The 26023-nt window shown below is 38.8% G+C and overlaps 2 protein-coding genes across 2 annotated transcripts in view; one reads left to right on the forward strand and one right to left on the reverse strand.

Annotated features, from left to right (window-relative positions):
* Positions 1 to 26023, forward strand: part of EFHC2 (EF-hand domain containing 2) — a 239729-nt gene that overhangs the window by 58843 nt on the left and 154863 nt on the right.
* Positions 16704 to 21488, reverse strand: LOC117024761 (putative deoxyribonuclease TATDN2). The gene is given in 3 exon segments (XM_033110257.1): positions 16704 to 18605; positions 18607 to 18795; positions 21402 to 21488. Coding segments are annotated over 3 exon segments (2178 nt in total).

Consider the following 26023-nt stretch of genomic DNA (forward strand, 5'->3'; position numbering starts at 1 on the left):
TTTTAATTTTAATTTTCCTACAGGTGATCAAGGAGTAATCACAAGTACATTAGAGTCTCATGATTATGAAAGAACATTACACGAATACAGATTCTTGACATTTTGTCTAAAGCCAATTAGGAATGTTATAAAATATAATCAGACTATATAAAAATAAAATGCAATTAAAAGTAACTGGAAGATGTGTCAGATATTATACCTTTAAACCATACCCAAAATTTCAAGTGAAAAATTTTCCATGGGTTCATGTAATTTTTAGATTATCTGTATCATATTAGAATCATTTTATAAAAGACACCAATATGTATAATTATAACATAATGTAATTACAATACATTGCAGTTTAAATCCCATGTTTTACATCACAATTTCATAAATTTTCAGCTATTTAGTTCCAAAGGAGAAATCAAAGCCTTGCCTGAAATCAAACATGTCATACCCCAAATTCCCATCTATGCATTCTGCATTTATCACTAAGAGTAAAACACAAAATTACAGTGTTTAAATTTATGTTAAAGTGTTAAAGTTTCCAGTTTCATCATGCAATATGGGTTTCTCTAATCTTTGGAAATTCAAAAGTCATTTAATAAAAAATTCCCAATTTGGAATGTTTTTTGAATAAAAAGAATGAGATGCATAAATGAATCTCTTATTAAAGAAGAGAAAGTTCTTTCTTCCCTCTTTTCTAATAACTAGAGTTTAGTTGTTAGACAAAATTTTAAGACCCTCTCCTCAGGCCTAAACTTTTTATCAATAACTAGGCCTGTGGCTTATTTTCGTTAGCCCAAAGTTAAAATTGTCTTTTTTGAGCTTAAACTTGAGTAGATAGCACTACATACCCATTAGAATGACTATAATTTAAAAAGACTGACAAGTACTAAGAACAACTGGAAGTTTCATAATTCCTGGTAGGAATGTAAAATGATACCACTGTTTTGGAAGACAATTTAGCAGTTTTTTAAATAGTTAAACATATAGTATCACAATCCAGTAATTCCACTCCTACATATCTTTCTAAGAAAAATTAAAACATGTTCACATAAAAACTTGTATATGGTCATTATTCATAATAGCCCCAAACAGGAACACCCTAAATGTACATCAACTGATGAATGAATAAACAAAATGTGGTAAAGCCATGCAGTGGAAACTATTCAGCAATGAAAAGAAACTACTGACGTATTACAACATGGATGAAACTAAAAAACATACTAAGTGAAAGAAAGCAGACACAGAAGACTTCATATTATATGATTCCATCTATATAAAATCCTAGAAAAGGCAAATACATCAGAGAAAGCAGATCAGTAGTTGCCTGGGCCTGGAGGTGAGAGAGGGAACTTTTGGGGGGTGATGGAAATGTTCTAAACTGGAGTGTGGTGATAATTACACAACTGTATACATTTATGAAAAGTTGTTGAACTGTATACTTATAAGAGGTAAATTTTATGGTGTATAAATTATAGCTTAATATATTAGTTTGCTAGGACTTCTATAACAAAATACCGTAGACTGGGTGCCTTAAACCACAGAAATTTATTTTCTCACAGTTGTGGAGGTTGGAAATCAAAGATCAAGGTGCTGACAGGATTGGTTTCTCTTAAGGCTTCTCTCCTTGTCTTGCAAATGGCCCCCCTCTTGCTGCCTCTTCACGTGGTTGTCTTCTGTGCACACCGATTTTTTTTTTAATATACAATCTTTGTCATGTGTAACATTGTAGTTCACAAATTAAGAACTAACAGTTGCTATTTGATTTGTTGACTGATAGTTTAGGCTAATTTATATTTTGTTCTGAATTTTTAATGTTTATTTATGTACTCTCCCCTTCTAAATTCAGACCAGTTGCAAGTTTATTGACAACATTTAAAAATTTATTTACCTTCCTCAATTTTGTATTTGCAGTATTCTGCCCTATAGTAAGCTCACTGTTTTGTAATACTGATGGTGGGTGATAGTACAAATACTGACTATATAATGTGTGTTCTTTTTTTAAAAAATATTTTTGAAATAATTTCAACTTAGAGGAAATCACAAAGATGGTCCAAGACAGTTCCTGTGTACTCTTTCCGCAGCTTTCCCCAATGATAACATTTTATATAACCATAGTACGTTGTCAAACCCAGGAAATTGACATTGTTATAATACTAAACTTGCAGGCTTTATTTGAATTTCACCAGTTTTTAGATGCACTCATATCTTCTCCTTAGTTTATAGTTCTTTAAATTTTATCACATGTATAGATAGATTCGTATAACAACTACCACAATCAGGATACAGAATAACTGTTCCTTTAAGATTTTATTGTTTGAGTCTTCATATTAATCAACTTTATTGAGGTAAACCTTATTTTAATTTTTGAGGTGTAATTTATATGATAAAATGTGCCCATTTTAAGCATACTGTTCCATGAGTTCTGACAAATGTGTGCATCTGTGTAACCACCACCCCAGACACCATGTAGAATACTTCTACCACTCCAGAAAGTTCCCTCATGCCCCCTTCCATTCAGCCCTCTGCCATTGCTCTGACTTCCCTCATCATAGCCTGTTCTTGAACTTCATATAAGTGGAATCTTACAGTATGTCCACTCAGGTATCTGGTTCTGTTTGGGATTTAAGATTTGAGTCACAGCTTTGATAATATATATGTATGTAAATAAAGTACAGCCAATTCATGTACTAATACACCATGGCTGATTTCAGGGTATTTGTATAATCTTTTTTTCATCCTCTGGATTCATATCCCTTTATTTTTAAACATGCTAGTTTTATTTTTTTAAATAAATTACTCTCCTAACCCCATTCAGAAGTTTTAAAACATTTTAAGATGTTAGAATTGTCTATATCCTTCTATCTATTTTATTAATAATTGTGCTCCTCCATTTAAATACCTGTTTTGACCATGAAATTCATTGTGCTGTTTAGTGTGGTGATAGTTCTTTTAATAAAGAGAATTCTCCAGGGACACATGTCATTATCATAAACCTTTATCAGAGGTATAAATAATTGAGAGAGCATGGTAATTTATTCTAGGACATAAGAAATGGGAGGTGGCAAGGAGGGCATGTATGTCACATATTCGAAGGGAGGCAGAAATGCTTATCTTCATTCTTTTTTCAAAGTCGTCCCATTGCCTTTTCTTTCTCCCCATCTCTCAACCTCCTTATCCTTTTCCTTTCCATTCTTTTAACCTTTGTCTTCATTTCTTTTTCACTTTTATTGGACTTAAGTCTCTTCGTCCTTTTTCTTTACTTCCATCCATTTTTATTCATCTTACATCCTGAGTGCCCTTTTTAACTTTCTTCCCTTTTCCTACTTTGGCTTCCTCTGCTTCAGGCCTTGCAATTGCTGACTTCTCCCGTTCTTCCTCTATGTCTTAGTCTTGAAGACCCATTTCAGAAGTCACTTCCCCTGTGATGCTTCAGGTGGTTCACCCCTTCCCTCTCCTACTGAGCATTTTCAAACCCCTGTTAGAATAGCCCTATTACTTCTTCTCTGTGTCTTCCACTGAGCTGGAGTGTAGTGGGGATTTTTTTGGCAGTTCAGGAAATAATTGTTAACTTACGGCCTCAAGCTAGGCAGCTTGAGTTCAAATCCAGATGTCACATTCTCTTACCTTGAGACCTTGGGTAAATTACCTACCTCCTAAACCTTGACTTTTGTAAAACAAGGATCATACTATTACCTACTTTATAGGTGTGTTGTCAGGAGTAAATGAGATAGAGTGTAAAAGCACTCAACACATTGCCTGATCCATTATAACTACTTAATGTTAGCCATTTTCATTAATCTTTGAATTCTCAGAGCCTAGCACAGTGCCTGACACATAGCAGGTGCTCAGCAATGTATCCTGAATGGATTTTTAAAAATATTGAGTCTTTCCAAATGGGTTTTAGATTTATCTCCAATGCATTTAAAATTATTTGGAGGTACCATACCGTTTTGCAGTTATTTGCATGTAGTCTAATGTCCCTTACTTGATGTGCATGTAGTCTAATGTCCCATAATTGTCTCATACAATTCTTGTAGCTGGAGAGATTGACTTACTGAATGTTGAACCTTTCACACACAGCTTTGAACTTAGCAGGTGCTCTGGAACTGGGTTGGTCTGTATTAGCTTTGGTTTTGGTAAAAGTGGCTTTCCATATCAAGTATCCATTTTGTGATCTTAGCTCTTGATAAACTTGTGGGTAATATACTTTGAAACCAGTGGGATAATCCAATGTCCTGGGGAATCGAGTTTATTAGTAATTACTAGAATTAGAATAGATTCTATTGGAAGAGACCATAAAAGACATCGAAGATCAAATATATGGTGATGGAAGGAGAACTGACTCCGGGTGGTGAACACACAATGGGATTTATAGATGATGTAATACAGAATTGTACACCTGAAATCTATGTAATTTTACTAACAATTGTCACCCCAATAAATTAAAAAAAAAAGACATCGAAGCATCTTTCTTCTGACTCTTTTGGGTGGAATCCAGTCTTTTAATATACATAATATCTCAAAGTGATGGCATGGAGTATTTTTGCCTCAGTTCTCATATTATTCCTTCTGAATATATAATATTTGGTAAATTTCATATATATATAAAATATTTTTCCTTTATATTTTCTATTGTAGGTACTATTTTTCTTTTGTATCTTTAATATTGAATATTTGAATATTCAGTTTATGAATCTCCACAATTAGCAATGTGATTTCTGGTGGATGGGGACCCCCTTCTTCTAGTCCTATTTTTCTAGGACGTCTGATTTTAAGCAGTGGGTTTGAACTTCTTTTCTTAGTAATATAAAGTGTTTTTCAATTGCCTTGCTCAATAGATTCTATAAGGAAGTGAAAAGACTATTTTAGATGTGGTTTTGACAGTATATTTAAGCTTCCAGCTTTGCATCCTACACTGATTTATGTATTATTCAGTATTTTTATACATTTATTTTCTCTCCAAAGCTGTTTTACACACACACACACACACACACACACACACGTATAGTTTTCTTAATCCTTTAAATAGTGCGGCACTGTCTTGTGGTTAGCAAGTGTTGATTTTCTAATTTTGGCTCAAAGGTTAACCAACAAACAGAGTTTAAGTGGTTTGCACCAGTTATAGGTTAATTAGTGATAAAGCTAAAAAAATATTCTAGCATTCCAGCCACATCTTTTCCCCCTTTTATGCATTATAAAATCAGGTCTTAAGAAGTAGACAAGTAAAAATAAATGTGATGAATGCTTATACTGTCCATATAGGTGCATTTCATTGTAAACTCTAGATTTAGTCATGAAAATTTGAACATAAATTACAGATTTATAATATTTTTGTAATACAAATTATTTTGGAAGTCATCTTTTTATAATTTGTATTTTTTGTCATTCATTTATTCTACTTGCCTTATTGACCATCTCTTATGTTCAACAAGCTAAATGAGATTCAGATTTGTATAACTTGAATTTTCTTAAAAGATATGCCTATTTAAACACAGTATCCATAGGAACATAAATTTATCAAAAAAGAAAAGTGAGAGAAAAAAATGAAAATTTGGAGTGAAATTATAGCTTAAGACTTGATATTTGGATGAAACTATCTTCATTATGCTAATTAAAATGACTGCAAAATTTTAAAATATGGAGAAATCATTTTATTTAGTGTTGAAGGCCAGGAGTTCCATCTTCATGCTGAAAACTTTGAAGAATTTCCACTAGATGTAGTGCAGATGGGATCATATTGAAGAAATATACCACAAACAAAATTTCAATTTCACTTTCTAAGAAAGTGACAAGAATTGAGTTGGGGGTTAGGACAACTTGTAGGGGCTTCCACTTGGTTTACTTTCACAGCTATTAATGGGTTAAGTATCTCTAGGAGGTCTAGGAATAGTCACAGAAGGAAAAGCAGGCCCTGCATTAAAGCATTTCTTTGATGTGACAGGCGATGCACATGAAGGACTGGCTACACACACTCTGTTCCTGGAGTGGCGGCAGTCAGGTCAATTTATAAAATGTTTATATGGAAAAACTTGAAATTTTTCATGCAGGGGACTATCCATGGCCCCAGCTCCCTCCCTACTTCTCTTAACATGCTGTATATGAATTTCTATCAACCAGCCTCCCACTGAGATGAGAGGAGGAATCAGAACATTAGAATAGACTGTGAAGGAAGGGAAACAGAACTTACCCACCCTATTGTGGGGAAAACACCAGTCTGGATAGACTGCTCTTTGTTTGAGAATGAATGAAGAAACCTAGCCTAGGGTTGCTAAAAAGACTCTGCAACATAAATGGAGGAGAACATAGTATTTAAGAGGCAGAGGAAGAAAAAAAAATATTTATTTCAAAAAAGTATGTTTTCTATAGGAAAATATATGTTTCCTTTGTGCTTCCTACTAAGTGCAAGAAAGTAACAAAACAAAGTAAGCAGTTAAAGCAGACTATGAATCAAAAGCTGGAAGGAGAAAATAGAATAAGAGAATACATTCAAAATATTGCTGAATGAGACTAGGCCAAAAGGCAAAGGGAGCTCACCTGAAGAAGGAAGAAATGCGAGGAAGCTAAAAAAGAATGCATTATATGTAGTAAAGAAAAAAAATGAAATGAGAAAATGGTATGAGTAACAGAAAAACTCAAACTTGAGAAATTCTCCCAAAATGCAGAGGAAAAGATTGTCATGGTCGCATGTGTGTTGTTAAAAGAATTCACAAGGCATGGGTGTAGAAGTCAAAACTTTATTTAAGAAGCGAGATACCGGCAGAGGAGTTGCTGGGGGTAGAGTCTAGAGTAGACAGACAGCTGCGCCCTGATTCTGTTTAGCTGGGATTTTATATTCTCCAACCAGGGTGTAAATTGCTTTAGTCTGCTGGGGAATTTTCCATTGCGGTCAGCTTTGTCCATTGGGGTGGAAGAAGGTGTGGTTAAACTTGTTATCACAACCTTTGCAGATTTATGTAAGCATAAGCTGGAGCCAAATGGCTGCCCCCTAAGTTCATTCCTGTTTTCCCATACCTATCTTATCATTCCCCCATCTCTGATTGGCAATGAAAAATCTTAGGAAATTGGGATGAGGGTCCGTCTTCTGTAACTGCTTCAGAGCTGGGCAGAGGCGTAGAGCTGTCCCTACCTACAAGATTGCCGGTTAAAGATGGTAGAATGACCAGGCCTTGGAAACTTTGGGTGTCTCTCTAAAAATTGGACCAAGTTGGGGGCTCCAGACTGGGAGTTGGAGTTCTGATCTATGGGACTGAGGGCTGTTTCAGAGTTATTTGTGGGGATGGGCTGGAAGGCCTTGCACGAGTGCCAGCTGCAATTTAATGGACTTGATTCTGGGAGAGACAGATTTAACCAGGTTAAAACAGCATGGCTCAAATAGAAGTAACCCAAGAATAAGGAGGGGAACCAGTAAAGGTGACAAAAGGGACCATAACTAGGATCTCCAAGAGTGAAAAGGGGATCCCAGGTAGGGTGTAAGTAAACAAGAAAACAAGTGCTTTTAAGAGAAAGGTGATAAAAAGCAGCTCCAGGAGTCTGGGGTTAGTTATTAGTCCTTAGCAGTCTTGGGAGAGTGACTTGTTTCTCCATTTGAAGTGGAGCTTACGGTGGGTGTTCAATTGGTTCACAGGAACAGAAGTGACAGTCTTCCTTCTGGGGGAGTCCTGTGGAGACTTAATGAAACAGATTTGATTAGAGGGAAGTGGACCCAGCTACTGACTCTCTGAAGCCCAAAAGTAGTTGGGATGATTGGGAGAACTACAAAGGGAGTTAACTGGTGAACTACATTTAGGAACTAACTGGTCTGTCAGGGACCCCTCCCCCTCAAGGCTTCTAACAGTACTTGGTCCCCTGCTACAATGTGTAGAGGGGTCCGCCTGGGGGAGGTGCCGGTCTCCTACATTTCCTAAGTGACTGCTGAACCTCTCCCAAGTTAACATAAGAAATAACAGAATTAAGGACAGCAATTAGAGCCAGGGCTTAGAGGTCTCCTGACAAAACTGTTTTTTAGAGTTCTTTTTAAGGTCTGATTGGCTTGCTTTACACTCTAAGGTATAGACCAATGGTAACGAACAGGCTGAGTATGAGCCCAAATCTGTGGGCTCTATTTATCCCCACGACGCAGTAGGTTTCAGAGGAAATAGGTCCAGAGTGAGCTGTCAAGACAGAATAAATGACTCCCATATCAATCAAGAAATTAATAGGGTCCCCTGCAGTTCCTCCCCTGTGATGAGAATGGCCTTTTTCTTCTTGGAAGCCCCTGGTACTCTTAGGCCTGTCAATCAATCACAGCCACTTGTGGGGAAGGAGTTGATCCCTACTTCCTTTGGAGCAGGGAACAATCCCTCCTCCAGTGCCCTTTTATTTGCACAGGGGGCATGGCTGCTTTGGAGTATTAGAAGGACACTCCTTCTTACTCCAGTGGTCTGGGCTTTCACATCAAAGCAGGCTCCTTTACCTGGTGTTCCTCTTCTGGGGTTACTGGGGTGGCCCTGAGGTGGCTTTGGCCTTGATCTGTCTATATCTGTAGCCAAAAATCTGGCCTGTCTATGATCTCGTCTCCGGTCTCACTGTTCCTTTCTTTCCTCGTTTTCCTTGTGTTCGTTGTTAAAGAAGTTGCAATAAATTTTCTGGCCTTCCTTAGGATCTGAGTTTCCTATCAAGATGCAACACTATGTCAGAATTACTATAATATGCTGTCAAGTTAGAGAAAACATCAGGCCAAAATTCCTTACACTGGCCTGTATCTGACACTGAGGAAGGCACATGAACTCTAGCAGTCCTGAAATATAGAAGTTTATATAATTATTAGCAAAGCTTAGTTCTTACTATTGTGGAGGTTTAGTGTTCTTAAGTAACCGAGGACCTAAGACAATATAAAATATAGAAAATTACTCTGATGACACATATAATCTGTTTTTTAGGCAGAAAGCTTTTTATAATATCAGCAAACTAATACCGTTGTTTCCCCGAAAATAAGACCTAGCCATACCATCAGCTCTAATGAGTCTTTTGGAGCAAAAATTAATGTAGATTATAATAGTGATTGGCTTAAAGAAGAAGATTAAGCACTTACATAAATTAGAAATAAATAATTAAAAGAGACCCAAGTACTTTTTAGGATCACGTGCTCTAAGAATATATTTGCTACTAAGGCTGGTTTGACTTTTGGTTAAATAGACATGTCTTTTAAGGTTATTAACATTAAATATGTTAAGTTATTTTACTATAATGGTCTTATAGTAAAATAAGACCAGGTCTTATATAATATACCCCAATAAAAATTTATTAAAAAATAATATAACACCAGGTCTTATATTAATTTTTGCTCCAAAGACGCATTAGAGCTGATGGTCCAGCTAGATCTTATTTTTGGGGAAACACGGTAGTCTAAGAAACTCTGTTCTGTTTAGCAGAAAGAGAAATCAACTCTAATTTTGCACCAGCTTACTTTTGATACTCAAATTTACTTAATTGGTCATATTTAACATAACCATGCATAAAATTCTCTCAGAATTTTTCTTCACAAATCTTCTACAACTTCTCAAGTCTCTTCTTAGTTTGTCTCCTTATTCATTCAGAAATAACCAACCTTAGGACAAACTACTTTCTTTCAGTTCCTTCAAAAAACTATTTCCATATCCCATACCTCTTTTGAAAACTTACATCATTTTTATATTTATTACAATTCATAACCCTCAGAACCTTAACTTCTACTGGTGACCAAAATGTAAGCAAGCAATATTTCTATAGGCAAATCTATAAAACACACTTTGCATCCTTTAGAAGCATAGGTTTTTGTTGGCAATATTTTTTTAAGAATTATATCTTCAATAAAGTACAAAACATTTATTAACAGATCTCAATTATCTTTTAACATTCCTATGACAAGAAGCCAGAAATAGATGAACTCGGACCTATCTAATAATTAGTATTTCAGCATTTTATTATTTTGAAATACCTATTCAATAATTTTTATTATTTAACATAACTTAGCAAAACTAAAATCTTTACCAACAGAGACTGGGAAACCATGTCCAATCATCTGTATCATATAGTTATTACTGAAAAGTTTCATCTAAAACCTTATTTTAGTTACTTCTTATCTCTGAGATTTTAAAGTTAATTATTACCGAAGCTATTTTCTTTACAAATTTTGTAACAGTGATAACATGAATTTATTTTTGTAAACCCAGGTAAAACAAAAGATACCATATTTAACGTTAATAACCTTAAAAGACATGTCTATTTAACCAAAATTCAAATCAGCCTTAGCAAATATATTCTTAGAGCATGTGATCCTGAAAAGTACTTGGGTCTCTTTTAATTATTTATTTCTAATTTATGTAAGTGCTTAATCTTTTTCTTTAAGCCAATCAAATATTATAATCTGGTAATACCATCTGGAGGCAGAGACATTATATCACATATAAAACATAAACACAGGTATCAGAGATCATACATATAAACAAAACTACCAGCAGTTCCAAAGAGTGAGAACTAAGATCTTTTAATTGTCCTCAATAGGACAGTTTTGAAGAGGCTGGAACAAAAGGGTGGAGGTCTGGCTTGAGAGACTAGCAGTTGTTTTTAAAAATGCCCCCCCCCCCGCCCCTTTTCTTCAGTTACCTTAACCTCAGGCAGTAGTGGCTAGAGTTGGGAAAATCTTTTTTCGAGGAGAGAGGTCGAATTTTGTCCAATTCTTAAGAAGACAGCCAAGAGGAGAGTCTTGGGGAATGGAGGGACCACCCCCCATGACTATGGGGGTAGTGTTTCATGATAGCTGGGTGGGAGATCAAGGGGTGTTCCCTGAGTCTCCGAAGGAGTTCCTCCAACTCTGGGTTATGGACTTAATCAGTACCTTACTGTGTACCTGAGAGGGAGCGAATGAGAGAAACTAACAGTTAGCTACAAGGGCATACCCAGCGCTAAGATTGAGGGTTGTGGACCTGGCCTGTGGAATTCCTGGCACCCCACAGACTTCCCTAGGCATATCCACTTATTGACTGATGCCCCAGTGAGTGAATGGAGGTGTTTCCCCAGAATACTGGATGAAAGTGGAAAGTAGAGGACAGAAGGAGGGAGAGGGGTGGAGGGGGTGAGGGGGAGGGAGAGAGAGAGAGAGAGAGAGAGAGAGAGAGAGAGAGAGAGAGAGAGAGAGAGAGTCTGATTTACACCGTTCAGCCTTGGGAGTCCACTTTGGTGTACAGGTCAGGCTTTTGATTCCACTGGAGAGTAGCCCCAGCCAGGTGTCAGTTCCCACCTACCTGCGGGAATCCATGAGAGACTAGTGAAAATGAGAAAGGGGACTTACTAGCATGTGTGGGTTCACCCTGGATGAGCTGCTGCTGCCAACTGCACCACACATTGGAGAGAGTAGGCCTCAGAGGGGATAGAGCCAGTAAGGAAGAACCCCCATGGGGATAGGATAGAGCCTAACCGTGTGGGTCACCAAAATATCATGGTCACACGTAGGTTGTTAAAGGATTCACAAGGCATAGAGGGTAGAAGTCAGAAATTTTATTCAAGAAGAGAGACATTGGCAGAGGAGTTGCCGGGGGCAGAGTGTAGAGTAGACAGATACACCGAGATTCTGTTTAGCTGGGGTTTTATATTCTCCAACCTGGATGTAAATTGCTTTAGTCTGCTGGGGAATTTTCCATTGTGGTCAGCTTTGTCTGTTTGTTAGGGTGAGGAAGGTGTGGCTAAACTTTATCACAACCTTTGCAGATGTTGTGCAAGCTTAAGCTGGAGCCAAATGACTGCCCCCTAGGCTCATTCCTGTTTTCCCATACATATTTTATCAAAGGTCAGATAAGAGCAGTGAGATAGATACTGAAAGGTTGGACAGAGGATGGAGTTTTAACATACAGACAATTCTTCCTGAAGAATTTGAAGCTAGATTAAAAGCAACTGAGTTAATTAAGCAGGCCATAAGAAAATAATAAAAACAAACTAACTTTCTTGACTATAAAAAGACATAGAACTGCAGATGGAATGCTTACTATCCACCAGAGAAAATAACAAAAGAGACCAATAATTCGCCATATTCTGGCAATTTTATGTTAATTTCAAGGATAAAGTAAAGATATCACCAAGCATTTTGACAGAAAAAGTAGTTAACCCCAAGAATTTGACATTAGATTCTTTGCAATATTAAATGCCAGAAGACAATGAAGCAATGTCTGTAACTTTTAGGGGAAAGTGTTTGTGACCCAGAGATTCTAGACTCAGCCATGGAGTTATTCATTAGTGAAAGCAGCAGAAAGATGTTCTCAGATATATAATTTCTCATAAATATGCCATCCACATACCTTCTCTGCAAAAGTTTCCTGAAGATATACTCCAGTTATAAGGAAATTAAACAATTCAACCATGGGGAAGACAGGAAATAAAAGGATTAGTGGTGAGCAATGACAACAAACTTACAAGTAATTATAAAACAAAGTTAAAAATAGAATATAAACATTTTAAGTTTATTGGAAGATAAAAAGATAATAATAACATAAAGAGTCCTAAATGCAACATAGGAATATAACAAGAAAAAAAATATTACTTTTCTCTATTTAAGTGAGTTTCAGTACATATTATTTTTAGAATTAATACTTGAACTGACAGTTGTTTAAAAAGTGAAAGTATCAATGATTGAGTTAAAATCTCACTCAAAAGAAAAAAAGCTTATCTTGTATCACCTTTTTGCAAGACCTGTAAATGTTCTTTCTTTAAATTTAACTCTGTTTAATAAACATATGTATTATACTTTCTGTTTTTAACTCTTTTTTAAAAGACTGTAGTAAAAATACACCAGAACATGAATATTGTATATAGATTGGTGGTGAGATTTTTGTGGTATGTTGATCTTCAGTTAGTATGGGAGTGAAAACATGCATTTTTAAAAATTATGTATAATTTGGCATAGTTATATAATCACAATTACATTGGGAAAGACATTAATAAAATAATGGGTTCTAGATAGTAGAAATACCTTGCACTTTCTGTTCCTATATTTGTATTTTTTGTAATGCACATGCATTAATTTTTGTAGTGGGAAAGTAAACTTCATTAAAATAAAAATTCCTATAGATATAGCAGAGTTACAATTACAGGCAATTTATGGTACTGAATACTTTGTTCTCCACCCTTCAAATTAAAAATAAACTAAGCATTTAACTTAAGGCATTAGAAAATGCACACACACACCAAAAAAAAAGGACATCTGAGAACTGAAGAAAAAAATCATAAACATAAAAGCAGAATTTTATAAATCAGTAAACAATAGATTTGAAAAAGAAGTCTAAATTGATTCTTTAAATCAAACAACAGACTTAAACTTCTAGCTTATTTGCTCAAGAAAGCAAAAATACACAAAATAATATATTTAAATCACATTCAGAGAGAGACAACAAAATGTGTAACTATGGTAATTATGAAGTGAAGTGAATATTATAGTAAATATTAACTAGCAAAATTGACTCAAGGAGAACAAAGCTGGAATTGGCCAACATTAGAGAAACTGCCAAAGAGATACTCCAATTGTTAAAGTGATCGTTTCTAAGTAGTAGGATTATGGACTTTTTTTTTTGCACTTTGTGCTCTTTAGTAGTCTCAAAAATTCTACAATAAACAGGTACTAATTTTGAAGTCAGATATGAATAAAGACCAATTGAAAGAAACAGAATCCCCCATCTCCCAAGACAATGTGGGCAGTTTGTTCCGTTTTAGCTTTAAGACAGAAATAGCAGCTGCCTTTCTAAAATTTAAGTGAAGTATTGACCCACAGTGAAAGGACTGCCAAGGTTCAGGGAGCCTGTTAATGGGCCTGAGAGGTCCTGTGACTCCAGGCTGACTGATGGGCCAGGGACCACTAACGGCAAATTGAATTTCTAGATCACCGGCTGCCTTCATGGCTTTCTGATGTCACCAGAATGGTAGAGTAGACACACCAAGTGCCATACAAACATAGGAATGCTAAATCATCATTCTTCGAGGTTCAATGGAATATCTGTTTACAAAGTAGAAAACTATTTACAAAGTACTCCAAATTTTGCACATCTGAATTACAAGTTTTTGCTGTGTGTGTGCGTATTTTTTTTTTTTTACTAGTAACATGAACAGGTGAAGTGTTCTTTATTTCGTTCATGAAATAAGTAAAGGAAGATTGTGATGTTTGGTTTAGGCCACTCTAGATATACTACACTCAGAAAAGACCACATTGCTCACTCCCATTCTTGCAGAAATAAAGCTGAATATGGCAAGGCTCTCTCCTGCATGTTAGAAACAAACACTACAGCGTATAGTCTATGATTTGCCATGAAAAATGTAGAGGGAGAGAACCAGGTAAGAAAAGTATCTTCTCTATATAAAAATATATTTTTTTTCAGAAAGGAAAACTAATTATGTATATATCCTCTTTATCTTGTTAAATGTGTACTTATAAATGCAACCGTTTATTCACACCATTTTTAAAATGCCCGCTTGGTAATGTCACTTTGCTAGGACCAGATAAACGACATTTTGTTCTCCATGGATCTTATGTAGTGAGAAAGGTAAATGAAAGAGGACGTTAGAATATGATGAGTAGAGAGAGACATACAAAATGTGATAAGGGCTTTGCAAGAGAGAGTGTCTGACTGAGGGTAGCATTTCCTAAATTCACGTTCCCAAAGAACTTGAACTCATTGAATTGACCTCAAATTAATCAAAATTATCTAGAAGTAACTTTGAGAAACACCCATGAGTGTTTGTGGCTCACATTAACATATCAAAGGACATGCAAGATCCAGAAATAAACAAAAATCTGTGGAACTTTGTACAACTCAGTATTTCCCCAAAATGTGTGTCCACAACTCAGTATTTTCCTAGAATGTGTGTCCATGGAACCCTCTTTTCTGCAATCCTTTATAAAAAGTTCAGGGCTCCTCTGGGTTGAGGGACACACTTTGAGCAATCTCTATTGAAAGTGTACACTAAATGGAAAAAAAAAACATTTCTTAATTCAAAACACTGGCTTGATATTTGAAGGTTTTCTGTCTTGAAAAATAGAATCAAATCACACCTTTAACATTACATCAGCTTCTTTTGTGCGAAGCACTCCAGTTACCGCTTTCTTATACTTTCTTCTTCTCAAAAGACTGGGTTCTCAGCAAAGGGGAAAATCTATGATATACTCAGTGTTATTTATAGAGAATATGAACTGTCAAGTTCCTGGTAGGACTTGGCCTTATTTATTTCTTTTATCATGGATGACATCTAACAGCAGAGTATACATGGCCTTTCATCCTTGCCTTGCCTTTTGAATTAAAGAGGGATGCTAGAAATATGGTATATTTCTTTTCCTAATATCCCCTTGTCCAAATACTGTCATTAACTCCAAGGTGTTAATGAAGTCTCTTATTCATCCATATGTTAATTCAAGAAATCTTTACTGAGGAGTGCCTGCTCTGTTCCAGGCACTATTCTAATATTGGATATATGGACAGTGTGAACGAGACTGACAAGCTTGTAAACGTACAACTATAAACGTACAACCTAGTGGGGAAGATAACCAAGGAACACAAAAAAATTAACAACATAATCTCAAACAGTGCTAAATGCTATGATTAAATCAAAACAATAAGCCAAGGATTTTTTTCCTCCCAGTTGAGGTGAGCACTATAGATTGGTGACCAGGGAGGGCTTCTCTGTGGAGGAGACATTTGAGCTGGGAACCAAATGGCAAGGAGCTAGTTGATTTTTCTTGATCCAGATAAATGGGCACAAAAGAAACTAGAGAAGTTTGGAGTATTCTGGGTCTATTTTCATTGGCCATTTGTCAAGTGGGCAACTGAAGCTCTTCTCTGTTTCTGTCTTGTTGATGCTTTTGAAGCCCTTCTGGAGAACAATATTTCTAAGTGGTATACATTTGGGCCTTGTTAAGAATAAGAGCAATTTGAAAGAACAGTTGCTAGTATTATATACTGGTTATCTAAAGAGCTTTGGAATTATACAACTGTTGAGAATTGAGTTCAGATTCAAAACTCATCTCCTCAGTGGTGTTCTATGATTCACCAGATTTGGCCCCCATCACTCTAAGCTTCTCCACAGCCCCCCTTGGCACATTATGACTATTAACTAATTTTTATCCGAATCAGTTTCCTTTCCGAGGAAACGTTAGTGTTGGTTTATCTGTAGAAATAATAAATTCCAAGTTGAACAGTCATTGAATTTATGAATTTAACAACAACCAATATGGATTATAGAATTCCTATAATAACAAATACATTCAGGGAATAAACAGCATAAATCACCTAACTTACTACTAAAATCCAACATTCCTTGTTTTCTTTTTTTTAAACACAAGTAGGAGGGTGACTTTATTCATCAACACCTCAAAAACACAGACTGCAAGGAACAGGAATTTAGATTAGCAAATTCTCTGTACGCTAACGAACTCTTTCTTCTTTACTGACTATGCTGGCAGTCTGGCTGGGAGGAAAAACCCTGATAAAATCAAGATCCGCTTACATCTCCTCCCATCGCATTGCACCCCATCTCACCAGCCAGAAGCAGAGGTCTTATAAAGAGGTTTTGAGGAAAACATCTTGTCCTGGTTTTTTTCTGTGCTAGTGGGCTTGCTGAGTACATCGTTGACCTGGGATACAGGCAGAGTTCAAACCAAGTCTATGTTGTCAGGCTCCTGGTCTCCTTTTATTTGGAGTACTCCTGACTGCCCTCTCTGATTAAATACTGTAAAGGCGACTAGTGTTCCCACGCAAGGTGGCCAAGATGTGGTAGAGTGGCTGATCTTTGATTCTGGCAATCTCTTGAATTGTGTGCAGGGCCATGCCTGGGTGGGCATACTGGCAAAGGCTTTTGGAAACCCCACGAGGAAGGAAGTAGGGAGCATCAGTTTCCACGACAATTCTCTCCAGTGGAATCTTTTTCAGAGCATCCCGGGCCTCAGAAGCTGAAGTGTAAGTCAGGACTGCTGTGAAGCCCACATACATATTGGGAAAGTACTTCAAAAGGGGCTCAATGACTGGGTAACTGTTAGTGAAGCAATGCCTATGGATCTTGTAGTCAGGGGGCACAAATTTTTTCATGATGTCCAGCAGATCTTTGTCAGCTTCTCGGCAGTGGATCACCAAGGGCTTCTTTAGAGACACAGCCAGCTGCAGCTGTCTTTCAAATATCTTGTGCTGCTGTCGGATAGGTGTAGTGCACTTACAAGAGTAATCTAAACCCATTTCTCCAAATGCTATAGCCTTGGGGTGCTGTAAGGCTTTCAAAATATTTCTTTCATGATACTCACTGTAGAATTTTGCAAAATGGGGGTGACAGCCAAAGGCTCCCCAAACCAGATCGTCTTTCAACAGATTCTCCCATAGGCCATTCCTTAGTGTGCGAGGATCACAGAAATCAGCGATGCAGCCCTGAAATTCCTTAGGGAAGGAACGGCTGTAAATTTTTCTGAACTTGGTAAAGGTCCCTTTGAAAGACAACTTGGAATAGAGCATGTCCAAGTGACAATGGGTATCAATGAAACCCTCTTTTAGGCTTTGCTCCCAGTGGCTCTTTGGCTGGGAACTAGATGCATGTCTTCCCCAAGTACGTGATGGTGTCTCCTCTTGGAATGTTGTTTTCTCCTTCATCTTTGCTTTTGAACTTCTGGAAAAATGAAATGAACCAGAATGCTGGGAATGACCTTTCTCTGATGCCTTCAGGTATCTGGACCAGTTCTGGGAGCGCACTGTAGAGCTGGAGGAATAATTACTGGAGAAGCTGCGGCTGCTCTTCCCAGCCTGCAATATATTGTTGCTGCTACCCAGGCAGGGTTTTTGAGAAGGCTTGTGACTGCTGGCTTGGTAGCTGGCATAGTCATGCAAAGGACCACTGTACAAAGGAGGCTGATATATGACACGGTCAGTGGTGAAGGATGAAGGCTTTGAAACTCTTGAGAGACTCAGTGAGACTGGCTTCTCCTGATAGACTCTGGCTGCAGAAATCTCATCCCAGTTAGACCAGTCACTTCCCGAAGAGGGGTGCTTAATCACCACTCTCCTTTCTTTATGCTTTTGCATTTCTGAATTAGCGTCATGCTTGTCTAGAAATTTCAGGGCTGGAGAGCCTTTTTCAAAAATGACTGCTCTTTGGTCACCAAGTGGCTTCACACTGGGTTTCTTCTGAGTATCTGTAAGCACCACCCTGTCAAGGAAGTCACTCATCTTTATAACTGTCTTTTCCTTCTCTGCTCTGACCTCTGGGGCTGAAGGTTTCTGTTTCCGAGGACTAGAGAAGGTGACAGTCTTAGCTGGTCTTTGTCCATGCTCTCCTGTGCTCTGTTTTGCACTAGTGGCAGCCTCTCCCTTTCCTTTTGGCACTGATTTTACCAATATGCTTTGGCTAGGCATCCAGTAGGTCACTGAGGAGCCTCGGTCTCTCTGTCTGCCTCTGCCTCTCTGGACCGTGTTCGGTTCCTCAGTGTTACCATTTTGACCCCCAGCTTTGGCTGCAAATTCAGGGTTCGTGGAATTACGGGAACTGTGTTTGGAATCAAATCTAAAGTTGCAGGCATCCTCTCGAGAAGCCATTTCTTCTAGAAAGAGGCTGGCACAGCGTGTAGGGGATGGCGCAGATGAGATTTCACAGACAAAAGGAACCCGGAATGCTCTGAATCAGGCAGTCTTCAGAGGGCGCTCCACCCACACCTGGGCCTGAGGAAAGAGAAGAGGAGTAATTTCCTTGGTGGGATAAGCCCCAGGAAAACTTCCACTTAAAGGCCAAAAGGTACTCCTTCTGGGCTTTCAGGCACTCAGGGCTGCTGGCCGCTCCCTAACCGGAAGGGGCCGCGTTACTGGGATCCCAGAGGTGTTTGATTTGCTGGGGGATCCTACCTCTGTGCCGCTCCTGTGGTACAGGACTACGCTCCGCTCCGACAGCTACGGACCGTTCCCGGTTCTTTCACCACCCCATCATAGTTTTCACTGCCCCAGAGATGTCAAAGGCCTTCCACTGAGTTTATGATTCCAAAGCGCTTTGGAAAAGTCGCAAAAATGAAACCTACCGAAGGCTTGGATTAGCGTCCAGGCCTTCGGTGTGCTTCCGAGATTACTAAGCACTCTTTTCCACACAAAGCACTTCCGGTATGACAGAGCACTTCTGGGATATTAAGGCACTTCCGGGGCACCATAAACTTCTTCCGTTTAGTTTAGAAGAACTTTCCAAGATATCAGAACCCTTTAAGAGACTGCTGGTCCTTTAGAGATCACACACTGGGCACCCCTGAACTGGGCTTCTGGGCTAGAGGTATAGGCCTCCACCAATATATAGGAGGGCAGGGCAGAACCCAGTACCAGAGCGGAGTGGGAGGGGTGCAAGGAGCGGGAGGGTGCAGGGAGCGGAGGCGGGAGAGAGCAGAGAGGGGGGGGGTGCAGGGAGCGGAGTGGGAGGGCGCAGGGCACAGCTCACCCTGTCCACCAGTCCTGGCTACCAGAGCGGAGCCGGTAGGAGGCCCGGCGCAGCCACCCGTCCTGACCACCAGAAGCACTCCTCCTAATCAGCGACCCCTCCACTTCCGCCTCAGGTCAGTCCACCCCTCAGCTGCCGCTTCCCTGCCCCTGCTCCCCACTCCCACCTCTGGCCACCAGAAGCACTCCTCCTAATCAGCGATCCCTCCACTTCCACCTCAGGTCAGTCCACCCCTCAGCTGCCTCTTCCCCGCCACTGCTCCCCACTCCCACCTGTGGCCACAAGAAGCACTCCTCCTAATCAGCGACCCCTCCATTTCCGCCTCAGGTCAGTCCACCCCTCAGCTGCCGCTTCCCCGCCCCTGCTCCCCACTCCTACCTCTGGCCACCAGAAGCACTCCTCCTAATCAGCGACCCCTCCACTTCCGCCTCAGGTCAGTCCACTCCTCAGCTGCCGCTTCCCCGTCCCTGCTCCCCACTCCCCACTCCCACCTGTGGCCACCGGAAGCACTCCTAATCAGCGACCCCCTCCACTTCCGCCTCAGGTCAGTCTACTCCTCAGCTGCCTCTTCCCCGCCCCCTGCTCCTCACTCCCACCTGTGGCCACAAGAAGCACTCCTCCTAATCAGCGACCCCTCCATTTCCGCCTCAGGTCAGTCCACCCCTCAGCTGCCGCTTCCCCGCCCCTGCTCCCCACTCCTACCTCTGGCCACCAGAAGCACTCCTCCTAATCAGCGACCCCTCCACTTCCGCCTCAGGTCAGTCCACTCCTCAGCTGCCGCTTCCCCGTCCCTGCTCCCCACTCCCCACTCCCACCTGTGGCCACCGGAAGCACTCCTAATCAGCGACCCCCTCCACTTCCGCCTCAGGTCAGTCTACTCCTCAGCTGCCGCTTCCCCGCCCCCTGCTCCTCACTCCAGCCTCTGGCCTAGGCCACCACTGCCCTGATCCGGCAGCCCAGCCAGGTCTCCACCAGAGTTGTCACCGTTGGTTGCTATTTGTTCTTTTTCTCTCCTCCATTCTTTTCGAAAAATGTAGTTAATAGTTTTTAAACCATAATACAAATATACATGCTTTCAAAAACATATTTATAATTGTATTTGCCATTTTCAGTCCTGCGTTTTTTTTCACTCAATATTTATGCATATTGTCGGTATTTTTCTTATTGCTGCATAGTTTTCAAAAACCTCATACTAGTATCTTCATCAAAATCCAGGAGTAGGTAGATGTGCAATAATTCATCAGATACTTCCCTTTTTGTTAACTCTTTAGGTTCCCTTACGCTAGTTTTTTTTTCTCTCTAATAAAAGAAAATGTTGCAAAGAACGTCTTTGCATGTATGTTTCTCCATTTTTTGGTTTGTTTCTTTGGGCTACATACCCAGAAATGGAGTTCCTGAGAAGTATAGTAATTTTAAAATGGCTCCTCATAGCACTAGATTGCCCCAGAAGAATTGTAGTAATTTAACATCCCATCCATGCTGAATAATCCTACCAGGTCCATTTAATAGGGGAAACAAAATCAGTGCCTCACTTATTTTAATTTGCATTTAACTGATAATTTCTTAGAGTGAACACTTTTATTTATTGACACACTCCTGAATTTTAAGTTCTTTTTCATTTCTTTTTTTAGGGTGTTTTAAAAGTTAATTTTAAAAATTGTAAAATAAACTTTTGTCATATTTTCCAAAATTTTATTACTATTGTTAATGAACAAAAATTCAACCGAGTAAATTTAAAGATCTAATTAGCTTTGTTGAATAAGTCGTGAATCGGATAGCACCCACCTAGTAAATAGAGAGGTACTCTGAGAAGTACAAAATTGAAGGTTTTTATAGGCAGAAACTGAGAGAGACAGGAAAGTTATTAGCAAAAGAAAAGAAAGGATTGATTCCGGCAAGGTGACCTTTCTTTAGGCGAAAAGCAGCAGGAGGTCTTATCAAGCATATTACCTTGCTAGAGGATTCCAGACTGGTTTAAGGTCACATTCCTGGGAAGGGCCAAAACTGCCATTAATTTTTGGTTTGCTGTCTTGGTGAAGTGACTCCTCCTTGGGCATGTTCTTTCTCTCTCTCTCTCTCTCTCTCTCTCCCCCCCTTCCTTCCTTCCCTCCCTCCCTCCCTCTCCTTCTTTCTTTCCTTCTTTCCTTCCTTCCTTCCTTCCTTCCTTCTTCCTTTTTTCCATCTTTCCTTCCTTCCTTCCTACTTCCTTCTTTTTTTTTTAACAGTATGTTGTTTGGTTTTTATTTGTATTTTGGTCTTTTGAAGTTATAACTTGTGTTTGTAGTCAAATTTTAATTTTTCATAATTTTCTTTTTCTCCTAGGCCTTGAATGGTTATCCTTCCTTTCAATGCTTTGACACATTTATAACTGTATTTGGGAGGGTTGATTTGTTATGTTTAACTTAACAATCTATCTGGTATTTAACTTGGGTTATAATTTATTTTAGGTGGTTTTTCCAAGTTAGTACTTTTCCAAGTTAGTACTTTTTTCACTTATTGATATGTGACTCCTCTTTCATTATGTGTTAAATTCCTATATGTAATAGAGTTTATTTCCAAACCATCTATTCTTTTCCACATGTTAGTATGTCTCTTGTTACTATGGTGTAGCACTAATTAAACAATTGAACCATTATAGTAAGCTATAAAGTCTGGGAATGTTAGGTCTCCTACATTACCCTTTTCATAATTATCTTTAATAGGCTGGCATGTTTGTTTTATCAAGTAGACTTAGAATTACTTTTTTAATTCTCTCTAACATACCAATGAAATACCCACTTGAAATACGGCATTTTATTCTGCTTATCCAGAGTATGCTTCACCTCTCCTGATAGTCAAGTTCTTCTGTATCTTCTAGTAAATATTTTTAGAGTTTTATCAGGGTCACAGAGTTTTGATTAAAACTAATTTTAAGTGTTTTGTAATTTTTTATTCTCTTGTGAACATACTTTTTCCTCCCACTGTATTTTCAGCTGGTTATTGCTAGTACATAAGAATATTTTTGATTGAGTTGAGGTTATTCTGAAATCTTTTCTTTATTCTTAGGTTTTCAGCCTTTACCCAGGCCATTATTTTATCTGCCTATAATGATGCTTTTGTCTCTTCCTTTCTAATTTTTACTTCATACCTTCTCACGTTGTCCAGAACTCCTAAAAACAATATTAAATAATGATGTTGGTAGGGCATTTTTGTTCTGTTCCTGGTTGTAGTAGACACATAGTTTAATCCTAATGCTGGATATTTAGGCTATTGTTTTAAAGCAGATGCTTTTAAATCTTGTTAAAGAATTACTTTTATATTTTAAAATATATGTGGTAGGAAACAATATGAGATCATTACATATTTGCCCTTATTTCTTAATTTGGAAACATCTTTGTATCTGGGAGGAAAATGCTGTTTTTTGTGTATGTAGGTGGCTTATAACTGTTACAACTATTTAATTCTGTTTGCTTGTTAAATGTTAGGATCTTTGCTCTCTAAATCATAAGTAGTGAAATTGTTCTGGAGCAGTTCTCAACTTTGGCTTGCACATTGTAATCATCTGGGCACTTTTAAAAATCACTGATGCTTAGGCCCAATCTGAGAGATTCTGATTTCTGTGTGTGTGTGCGTGTGTGCGCTCATATGTGTATCCCAAGCATCAGGAGTTTAAAAAGCTCTACCGGTGATTCTGATGTGCATCCAGGGTGACAACTATTGCTCCATAGTTTGCTTTTTTATGGTATGTCTGTCAGGCACTGGAATTCTCCTTTGTGGCTTTCCATCATTTTTGGTATTCTGGGGGAGTTACATAATGTAATTTTTTTCCCTTGGAAGTTTGAGAGAATCCATTAGTCAGTCATCTTGGTTGGAGCCTTTGTTGGGGCAATTTTTGGGTAATTTGTTCACTTCTTATGTGGTTATTTATGCATTGTGTTTTGATAGTTCACAATCTTACAGAAAATCACTTCTTTAATTGTGGTTTTAAATTTTACTTTCATAAAAGCTTACATAATTTGTCATAAGATAATTTACATCTTTTTTTATTTAAATTAAAGTTTATCAGGGTGACAATTGTTAGTAAAGTTACATAGATTTCAGGTGTACAATTCTGTAATACATTAGCTGTATCTCACATTGTGTGTTCACCACCCAAAGTCAGTTCTCTTTCCATCACCATATATTAGATTCCGTTTACCCTCTTCTAGAGCCCCGCTCCCTCCTTCCCCCTTATCTTCTGGTAACTTCTAAACTATTGTTTATGTCTATGAGTTTTTGTTCTTTCATTTGTTTCTCTTGTTCTTTTGTTGTTTTCGATTTATATACCACATATCAGTGAAATCATACGGTTCTCTGCTTTTTCTGTCTGATTTATTTCGCTTAGCATTGTAATCTCAAGATCCATCCATGTTGTCACAAATGGTATAATTTCATCTTTTCTTACTGCTGAATAGTATTCCATTGTGTATATATACCACAACTTCTTTATCCAATCGCCTATCGAAGGACATTTGGGTTGTTTCCATGTCTTCGCCACCGTAAATAAAGCTGCAGTGAACATTGGAACACACTTGTCCTTATGGATAAATGTTTTCAGATTTTTTTAGGTAGATACCAAGGAGAGGAATTGCTGGGTCCTGTAGTAATTCTATTTGTAATATTTTGAGGATCCTCCACACTGTCTTCCATAGCGGCTACACCAATCTGCATTCCCACCAACAGTGTATGAGGGTTCCTTTTTCTCCACAGCCTCTCCAATGCTTGTTACTATTTGTCTTGTTGATGATAGCCATTCTGACTGGGGTGAGGTGATATCTCACTGTGGTTTTAATTTGCATTTCTCTGATGATTAGTGATGTTGAGCATTTTTTCATTTGTCTATTTGCCATTTGTATGTCCTCTTTGGAGAAATGTCTCTTCAGGTCCTCTGACCATTTTTCAATTGGGTTGTTTGTTTTTTTATTGTTGAGTTGCATGAGTTCCTTGTGTATTTTGGGTATTAGCCCCTTATCGGAGGCACTGTTTGCAAAGATCTTTTCCCATTCAGTTGGTTGCCTCTTTATTTTGTCGATGGTTTCTTTTGCTGTGCAGAAGCTTTTAAGTTTCCTATAGTTCCATTCATTTATTTTAGCTTTTACTTCCCTTGCCTTTGGAGTCAAATTCATAAAATGCTCTTTGAACCCGAGGTCCATAAATTTAGTACCTATGTTTTCTTCTATGCAGTTTATTGTTTCAGGTCTTATGCTTAAGTCTTTGATCCATTTTGAATTAATTTTGGTTCATGGTGACAGATAGCAGTCCAGTTTCATTCTTTTGCCTGTGGCGTAACTTCCGTGGGGGGATGTGGAGAACTTCTGAAGTTCCAAAACTCTTCCTGTGCCAGACTCAGAGCCCGTGTGTTTCAGCAGTTCTGTTTACTCCTGCAGGGATCCGCCCAGATAGGTGGGGACAGGGGCTGGGTGGGTTGTGATAGGTGGCCCAGAGCAATGGCGGTGACCACCACCACAGCCAGTCCTGCTTCCACAGCTGCCTCCCCTTTGCTGGAACTAGTTGGGCTGGGAGTCCATGTCTGTGGACCATAGTTCTCAGAAGTGCAAATATTCTGTTCTTTTGATCTGACATTGCTACTGTTCTGCTTCTAGCACTGGGCAGGTGGGGGCGGGGTGCATTCTTGGAGGGTAGGGAGGGGGCGGCTAGTCTCAGTGTCTAAGGCTTCCGTTGTCTGCGGCAGTGAGGGCTTAAACCGCTGTTTCAGCCTTCTTCCGTCAGTCTTTTCTCCGTGGTCTGCCGTGAGCCTTGTGTTCAGTGTGTCATATGATGTCCTTTCCGGCCTGTGGGCCATAAGCGGAACCCTAGCAGTCTTGAGTTCTTCCCTCTCCCGCAGCAGTGATTGTTCTGGAATGCAGTGAACTCAGAGCACCAAGTTAGATCTGTTCCTGCGCCCTTGTGTCCCAGTCTCCGCCTTCTCCCTTCCTTCCTCCCCTTCTCGAACAATTTGCCCACTTTTCTGTGATTTCAGTAGTGTGCCTCTTACTCTTGCCTGTCTGTTGTGCAGGGAGTCCTTTGTGGAGTTATAGTTGTTCAATTTGTGGTAAATTTCAGGGGAGATTTCAAGAGACTCACGTCACGCCACCATTTTTTTGACGTCTCTATAATTTATGTTATAATTTATTATATCTCTTTGTCATGCAGTGTTTTATTTCTGATTTTATTTGTTTATATATTTTTTGATCATCTTTGCTAGAATCTTATCTGTTTGAGAAATTTTTGTTCAATCCATTGCTCACTGGTTCAGAACTCTGACTGCATTTTAGAATAACTTGGGGAGTTTTTAAAAAATACTAATGCCACTCTTACTTGCTCCAAGATTCTGATATAATTTATTTTTTATTCTTTTAATAGACTTTGAGAAAAAAAAAAACACTTTTATTGGGGAATATTGGGGAACAGTGTGTTTTTCCAGGACCCATCAGCTCTAAGTCAAGTCGTTGTTTTCAATCTAGTTGTGGAGGGCGCAGCTTACTGGCCCATGTGGGAGTCGAATCAGTGACCTTGGTGTGATGAGCACTGCACTCTAACAAACTGAGCCAACTGGCCACCCCTGATATAATTT

The sequence above is a fragment of the Rhinolophus ferrumequinum genome, chromosome X (assembly GCF_004115265.2).
Source record: "Rhinolophus ferrumequinum isolate MPI-CBG mRhiFer1 chromosome X, mRhiFer1_v1.p, whole genome shotgun sequence".
In the NCBI taxonomy this organism is placed as follows: domain Eukaryota; kingdom Metazoa; phylum Chordata; class Mammalia; order Chiroptera; family Rhinolophidae; genus Rhinolophus; species Rhinolophus ferrumequinum.